General features: G+C 39.0%; 1 protein-coding gene across 1 annotated transcript; it reads right to left on the bottom strand.

Annotated features, from left to right (window-relative positions):
• Nucleotides 1–5,114: 5,114 nt before the first annotated feature.
• On the bottom strand, nt 5,115–8,899 carry LOC142538703 (uncharacterized). Its single transcript, XM_075644003.1, has 10 exons — nt 8,692–8,899; nt 8,346–8,587; nt 8,125–8,211; nt 7,447–7,722; nt 7,245–7,329; nt 6,845–7,090; nt 6,695–6,738; nt 5,506–5,728; nt 5,286–5,322; nt 5,115–5,208 (listed from the first exon to the last, which is right to left on the bottom strand). The coding sequence occupies exons 1-10, from the start codon at nt 8,897–8,899 to the stop codon at nt 5,115–5,117; spliced, it is 1,542 nt and encodes a 513-aa protein (XP_075500118.1).
• Nucleotides 8,900–9,115: the final 216 nt, after the last annotated feature.

Here is a 9,115-nt window from a genome sequence, read left to right as displayed (position 1 = left end):
CTAAGGGCTAAAGAGCCAACCAAGATCCAGACCAACACCCACAACCGAGAGGACACATGTAGAATTTAAAAAGGGTCGAAGGGGCTGTTCTTGTTGTTTGATTTAAAAACCGATTCCACCATGGACCAAGCCTCAAAAGGGCAACTTGATCACGTCTTAGACATCACAAGGAGAGGTTCTAATCATGGATATAGCCCTTAGGGCAACCAAGATCCGATCCATTTCCATTTTTGACTGCAATACAAAAAAATTCGAAACTCAAATCGCAAGAATGAAGAGCTGCTGTCATTTTCGGTTTCTTGTATGCATGTGGCTTGTTTGAATGGACTAACATGGCCTTGACACACCCTAGTACGTGTCTATATGCAGCCTTGGAAGCCTGGAATCGAACCAACCTGTAACTCAACAAAAACAGCAAAACCGTGAGGCATAGAGTGAAGCCAACAAAAATCTGCACTACCTTTTTGAAAATGATTCATCAATATTTCGGTTTTTGCCTTAATAAAATCATGAGTATGATGTTTCAAAATATTAATGTGGCTTGATTGAAGAGCAAAGAAGAACATATACATGCCTGGTTTCATTTTGAAAAGAAAACGAACGAAAAGCAACGACGCGGCGCGGAGGAGATTGAGCGTTTTCTTTTCTTGCTTGCTGCTCGATTATTATTCTCTAAGTGCTCTCGCTTTTCCTCACTATATCTCACGAAAATGCTCTGAATGGTACTGAATTTCGGTGGTGAGGGAGGGGGGAATGATGGTTAGGAGAGTGAGGAAGATCCAATAATAAAGGGATACAAATGGTATGACCAAGTCTCCCTCTTTTTGAATTTTTTTGAAATGGTTTGATATCAACTATTGTTGGAGGGATATAGGATGAGGTGTGGCCGATTTATTGTGTCCACCAAGGCTAGGATAATGGTCTAATAATAATTAATTAAGGGTGATTAATAAATGAAAAGATTATCATGCTAAGGGATGACAAGGAAAGGGTCAAAGGTGAGTTGGCAAAAAAAATTTGATTAATCATCTAAGGGCCGAAACTTAAACAATTAAATGGAGTGGAAATATTGTTTAGTTCGTAAATTTTTAAACCTGAAGAGCCTTACCTATCCTTTAATTAATTTAGTGAATTAACACTTCAATTAAGGAACCTAAATGAACTTATTTCCTACTCACCTCAAGTTACTAACATAATTCCTTAAACCTCCTTTTAACTTAAATCAACTTATTAGCTAGCTAAACTAAACTCTGGGAATGATTTCTAAATCTTAAATTCTATCTCAAAACTCCAACTCCAGTCCGGCCTCACTGAATTAACTGAAAAGATAAAAATTTAAACTACTGCATAAAATAATTAACTTTATAGAAAAGAAATTAAATACTCATGCAATAATCATTTTAATTTAAAATATTAGAATTATGCATGGCTTATACGTAGTCTAATTTACGGGTTCTACACAGAATCTTGGCAACTCTGATCTATTTGCTATCGATTCTGAAGCTGTCAATATCAATCTGTCATAACATAATCGAGGAATACAATATCAACATATACCTTAATTTAATACCCGATATAATCAGAACTCAGTCTAATTCTGTTTCGACGGCATAATTGCACAATCTCAATATACCCAGCAATACAAATATCAATAGATACCAATCTCAACTCATAATCGATAACAAACTCAATCTGATATCAAATATGTAACAACCCCCTCTCATGACATTGAAATTTAAAAAGAAAAACATACGCGGAAGCATTTAAAATTACACGGGAAAGAACAATAAACCATTTACATCAAAAGCATTTTCAAAAATGATTTAACATAAACATTAACTTTTGTAGTATCCCAAAAGAAATCCACAAACTAACATAAGTTTTACCCCATAATTCATTTTACAAAATATGACAATATTTAAACTTCTCATGTTCACCCAAAATAGAATAAAAGTGACATGATCAAAAGTCTTTCCCATTGACTTTTATATGACTTCTTCCCCTTGGACGATCCGCTTCAATTCTTTTTGTCACCTGCATCACATGATATTAACTGGAATGAGATAAAACTCAGTAAGCAGAAAGCTATACGTAACAAGTACATATACATGTGGTTGGTTTGAAATATAGATATCGCAATGAAAATAAACAATGAAGCAATGGCAATGGACGATAAATCAATAGCAATGAACAATGAATAATACCATCTTAAATGAACAATAGGTAGCAAAGCAATATAGATGGTATTTCATGGCATGAATTAAAGGAAAGGAAATGATAGTTCTGTGACCTGTGACCTGTGACCTGTGGATAGTATCTCTTTGATATATAAATATATCAAAACTGTGAGAGATACTCATAATCATGTGATTGGCCAATGACATGCATGAATTACTATCATTCCTTGGCTTTAATCATCGGAAACTTCATTGGGACATTTTAGCAAACATTTGGTAAGCAACAATAGAGTACTAGCTCCTTATCAATGGATTCAATGATATTCTTGGCTCAATGAACAAATAACAATACATACATCAATAATCTAACAATGGAAGGAGCTAGACATCAATAAACATGGCTTATATACATATATATCATGTGAGCATTAGAAGGAAAAGCTTCTACTTACAACCAATCCAACAATATGGTGGCTATGATAAACTTGAATGATTCCTACAAACATCAACACAATAATAACCAACAATCATCAACATTACTCTAAGAAATTCATCAACACCCTTCAATCATCCAAACCCTACTTAACTCCAAAATAATAGAACCCTTACCTGGTATCTTGAAGGAATAGGTAGAAATCACTAAGAATACAACTAAAATCCTTGCACTTGGTGTAGAGATTGAAGGAGAGAAAACTAGAAAGAAAATGGCATGAATCGATTTTAAGGAAAAGGGAGAAGGTTAGAATGAAGTAGAAGCCTCTAGAATCATGTTATAAGCCTTCAATCCCTTAAAAACGTGTTTTTATAAAAAAACAATTTCGCATGTCTAGCGCCGCGGCGCCACTAATTGGCGCTGCGGCGCCTGCTATACGGCGCTGGGAGCGCCGCGGCGCTGCCTGACAGAGCGCCTAGGCGCCAGGGTTACGGCCCTGGCAGCGCTGCGGCGCTGCTTGCCACCTGCACTCCACAACAGTGCTCTGTGCACAGCTCCAACAAAGATCACTTCCGAAACGACTTTTCCTTTCATAATCTGGAAAAGTGGTAAACAAGAAAGTTGTAGCTCTATGTCTTGGCTTGCATCTCCAATTAGCCTCATGTCATTTGAAGGTCTGAGTAAAAAGTTATGCTCAATCTCCCAAAATGTGTCAATACAGAAGCAACGATACACATGACACACTTCGGGCAACTTTTGGCTCGTCTCCCCTAATGATTTGAACAAAACTCAAAACATGAAAGTTATAGCCTTATATCTTATCTTTCCAAAGAAAGTGGCCTAACATCAATTGGATCAATATACGAAACATTATGCTAAAAACCACAACTACTGCCACATTTTTCATACCGTTTCTGCGCTTCCATTTCCTATTTGGCTTAAGATCAACTTTCTATTCTACCCATCCACTTCCATAATCATCACCAACTATGAACATGATTCCAAAACAATAACCATAAACAATGACCATATAACAATCATTCCAATAAACATATTTACAACCATCACAATATCCATAACCAATAATCATTTCCACCATAACCATTAAAATATTTAAAACCATATCTTATCACCATAAATCATAAATAACAATAAAACTATAACATGACAAAAAGGTCGGGATAGTACAAGGCCTTTTATTGTAACGACCCATTACAGGCCCAGTGGAGCGCCCATACGGCCCACTGCCCCGATCGACCCAAGGCTATCCCGATCTTGGGCTCCCTCAAAGGGGCCTTTTCCCTCACGGGCTTTCCATAGGCGTCGTACGGGTTACTCATAGAACTCTTCAGCCCATGCACTGAAGCTTGTGCCTTCCCAGGATCGAACCTAAGACCACATGGATATATAGGTACTTAGCACAATCCTGCTACCAATTGAGCTCAATTGGTACCAGGATTGTGCTAAGTACCTATATATCCATGTGGTCTTAGGTTCGATCCTGGGAAGGCACAAGCTTCAGTGCATGGGCTGAAGAGTTCTATGAGTAACCCGTACGACGCCTATGGAAAGCCCGTGAGGGAAAAGGCCCCTTTGAGGGAGCCCAAGATCGGGATAGCCTTGGGTCGATCGGGGCAGTGGGCCGTATGGGCGCTCCACTGGGCCTGTAATGGGTCGTTACAAAATATGTATAATCTCAATCAAATCAAATCTAATAAATCATAACAATTTCATACGGTATCTGTTCTTCAATCCATTTTCGATTATACAATGTCTAATATCTCAAGAACACCATATATAGATCAAATCATTATTCCTTCAATACCATGTTTTCAAACCATATCAGAACATAATAAAACTTACGTTCGTTTGAAGCTCTCGTCGATAGGAGTACGGTACTGCACTCGTATTAAAAATCGGATGGACGGATCTTTCGTAAATCACAAACTATGATTCGAGGCCTTGAAGCTTTTCCTGAAGCTTTCTCTCGTTTCCTTGCCGGTCCATTTGAAGGAATGTAACAATGTATATATATCAATGCATGGCTAGAGGCAAGTGGCTTCATCCTTGTGCTGCACGTCTCGCGCATATGCGCGACCCTCCTCGGCGCATATGCGCAAGACATTCTGCCTCGACGCGTGTCTTCTCGGCAGCTCGCGTATATGTGCGCCCTCTCCCAGCACATATGCGCGAGGTTCTCTGCCAATTTCGCGCATATGCACGGGTCCTGGTCGTGCATATGCGCGAGGTTCTCTGCCTATTCCGCGCATATGCGCCCGGCTTGGTCGCGCGTATGCGCGAGGCTCATTCCTCGAACATAATTCACGTCTTCTTTTCGTCTTTCCCGGTCTGTTCTTTTCCGTCTATAATCACATCAATTATCAATAAATCATTTCAGATTACAATAACAAAATTCTTGGGCATTACAAGAAGTCTCTAGACAAGAATAATATATGCCCTTCTTGTACCCAAAATCGCATTTCCAAGTAGCACTTAAGCCCCGTCTAGCGCCGCGGCGCCTCCTCCTTGGCGTTGCGGCGCTGCCTCCTGTGCCCATCAGCGCTGCAGCGCCGTTCCTCTGGTGCTACGGCGCTGCTCCTGCATTACACAAACAATGCAACCCCACCTATGATACACTATAACCAAAAACTTCTATTATCAATTCCATGCAATACCAATGCAACAAACCATCCAAATACATGCTCAAATCATCTATATAAACCATCAATTCAAATTCCACCATTAAACATTCACAACCATAACAACTAAAAATACCATACAATAATAACCATGAATATACAATAACCATGAATAACATCATTGACAATAGAAGGATAAGAGGTTGGGATATTGCAATCTCTCCTCATAAAAATTTCGTCCATGAAATTTGCTTACCATCAAATAAAATCGAATAACGTTGCTTCATCTCCTCCTCCGATTCCCATGTGGCCTCTTCAATCACATGATTCCTCCAAAGAACTTTGACAAGACCAATTTCTTTATTCCTTAACACTTTAACTTTGCTATCAAGTATTTGAACCGGCACTTCCTCGTAGCTCAAGTTAGGTAAAAGGTCCAATGATTCGTGCCGCAGAACATGAGATGGATTAGGAAGATACTTTCAGAGCATAGAAACATGGAAAATATTGTGAACTCGATCCAAGTCCGGTGGTAATGGAAGACGATAGGCTAGGTCTCCAATCTTATCAAGAATCTCAAACGGTCCAATGTATCGAGGACTAAGTTTATCTTCCTTATCAAATCGCATAACTCCCTTGAGAGGATCTATCTTAATGAAAACATGGTAACTAACCTCGAATGCCAATGGCTGTCGTCTCACATCGGCATAACTTTTCTGTCTAGGAGCGGTCTTCATTTTCTCTTGGATCAATGCCACAACATCTGCGGTCTATTGAACCAACTCCGGGCTCAACATCTTCCTTTCACCTACTTCGTCCCAATACAAAGGAGATCGGCACTTTCTTCCATATAAATCTTCATAGAGTGCCATGCCGTTTGAAGACTGTTAGCTGTTATTATATGTGAACTCGACAAGCGGTAGTTTTGAATCCCAACTACCAGGAAAATAAATTATACAAGCCCTCAACATATCCTCAAGAATATGAATGACCCTTTCTAATTGCCCGTCGCTTTGAGGATGATAAGCCGTAGTAAAGGCTAGATTTGTTCCCAAGGCTCTATGTAAACTCTTCCAAAACACCGAGGTAAACCTTGGATCACGATATGAAACTATCGACAGTGGTATCCCATGAAGTCTCACAATCTATTGAACATAAGCCTCAACATATTGATTCTCATTTCTATTGCGGTATAGGTAATAATTGCAACAATCGTGCAGGCTTCTGATGCTCAATCTTAACCTACTGACAGGTTAGACATTCAGAAACAAATAATATGATATCTTTCTTCATACCTGGCCACCAGTAAAGGCGTCGAAGATCTTGGTACATCTTGGTACTACCAGGGTGTACCGAATATGGCACTGTATGAGCTTCATGCTCAATCTTAACCTACTGACAGGTTAGACATTCAGAAACAAATAATATGATATCTTTCTTCATACCTGGCCACCAGTAAAGGCGTCGAAGATCTTGGTACATCTTGGTACTACAAGGGTGTACCGAATATGGCACTGTATGAGCTTCAATAAGTACAAGTCTTCGAATGTCATCACCCAAAGGAACTCATATACTACCTCGAAAAGTTAACAAACCATCACGATTCAACCCAAACTCAGAAACCCATGTTAGCTCACTCTTTCTCTTCAATTCCAATAACTGATTATCAAACTTTTGTTCCTTCAAAATTCTATCAAACAAAGTTGAGCGAAGAACTAATGCAGATAATTGAGCTACTGTACCTGAAGATACCAGAGTTATTTCATTTCTTTGCAAATCAAGCAGCAATGGTTTCAAAATTATGGAACCCAATAAGGAACTCGACTTGCGACTCAAAGCATCTGCAACCACATTAGCTTTACCAGGATGATAGCTAATGGTGCAATCCATAATCCATCACAAGTTCCAACCATCCCCACTGCAGCATATTCATTTCTTTCTATGAAAACAAATAACTTAAACTTTTGTGATCCGTAAAAATTTTACACTTCTCACCATTAAGATAGTGCCGCCAAATCTTTAAGGCAAAAACCAAAGATGCCAATTCCAAATCATGAGTGGGATAATTTTTCTCGTAGTCCTTCAACAGACGAGAAGCATAAGCTATCACTTTCCCACGCTGCATCAGTACGACACCTAATCGATGCTTTGAAGCATCTATATACACAACAAAATCCTCAGTACCACAAGGGAATACTAACACAGGGGCAGAAGTCAACTTATATTTCTGTGCTTTGAATGATCTTTGGCACTCGATGGTCCATTCGAACTTGATAGACTTCCTTGTCAAGCTCGTTAGTGGCAATGCTATCTTTGAAAAATCCGCTATGAACCGTCTATAATATCCTGCCAAACCAAGAAAACTTCTAACCTCTGAAACTATCTTTGGAATAGTCCATTGCTTAATGGACTCAATTTTGGCTGGATCCACCGATATTCCCTCTTTTGAAACGATATGGCCCAAAAACGCCATCTGCTCCAACCAGAATTCGCATTTCTTTAATTTAGCATATAATTTCTTATCCCTCAATAGCTGCAACACAGTCCTTAAATGCTCACTATGGAGTTCTCGTGTCTTAGAGTAGATCAAAATGTCATCAATAAAAACAATGACAAAGTTATCCAAATAAGGCTTAAAGACACGATTCATTAAATTCATGAAAACTGAAGGAGCATTGATTAGCCCAAATGACATCACCAAAAATTCATAATGACCATACCTCGTTCTAAACGCAGTCCTCGGTATATCCTCCTTTTTCACCTTCAAATGATGATACTCGGACCGGAGGTCAATTTTCGAGAACACTGCTGCTCCTTTCAATTGATCAGAAAGGTCATCAATCCGTGGCAAAGGACATTTTTTTTAAAAAATTACCTTCTTTAGTTCTCGATAGTCAATACATGATCTCAAAGATCCATCTTTCTTTTTCACAAATAAACTGGAGCTCTCCATGGGGAGGAACTAGGACGAATGAAACCTTTATCTAATAGCTCACGCAATTGATTCTTCAATTCTTTCATCTCGGTCGGAGCCATTCTGTACGGAGCCTTAGAAATTGGGGCTGTACCTGGAATCAATTCAATAACAAACTTTACCTCTCGATCAGGTGGTAATCTAGACACCTCTTCAGCAAACAAATCAGGATAATCCTTTAAAGCATCAATATCCTGCAATTGCATATTACTTTCTTTCCTCAAATCCAATAATGAAGCCAGAAAACCAATACACCCCTTATACAACAATTTAGTAGCTTGCAAACAAGAAATAATGGGAATACTCAGGGAAGAACCTAAACCAACAAACATTTCACTCTCACGATCATCGGATAAAAACTTCACTGTCTTGCCCACACAATGACATCAAAGGCAACCATCGGAATAACAATTAAATCAGAAAACAATAATCTCGTATCCATCTGTACAGGACATGCGTTAAAGATACAAGTTTGCCAAATTTCATCTCCAGAAGGCAACAAAATATTGAAATGTAAATGCATGACAGTAGGTTCACCAGATAAAGAGTGCATATACACTTCAGAAATAAAAGAGTGAGTCGCACAAGTGTCAATTAATGTAAGTGCTTCCTTGCCGGATATTAAAATATTTCCTGTTTTTACCGAAGAATTTTCATTAGCACCCTCTTTTGTCATTGCGAAAATTATACCCTGTACTCTTCCTTTATCCGAAGTAAGAGGGCACTCCAGTGCCGTGTGCCCCAATTCTTTGCATTTGTAACATCGGCCGCTTCCAATCAATCATTCTCCCTTGTGTGGCTTGCCACACTTAGGACACAATGTTATCTCAGGATCCAAAGAAGACAACTGAGCTTTATTACGCGGTTCCATCTCACCTTTCCCTTTGTGGCC

Source organism: Primulina tabacum, chromosome 3 (genome assembly GCF_025594145.1).
Source record: "Primulina tabacum isolate GXHZ01 chromosome 3, ASM2559414v2, whole genome shotgun sequence".
NCBI lineage: Eukaryota > Viridiplantae > Streptophyta > Magnoliopsida > Lamiales > Gesneriaceae > Primulina > Primulina tabacum.
This window is presented reverse-complemented; position numbering and strand designations above follow the sequence as displayed.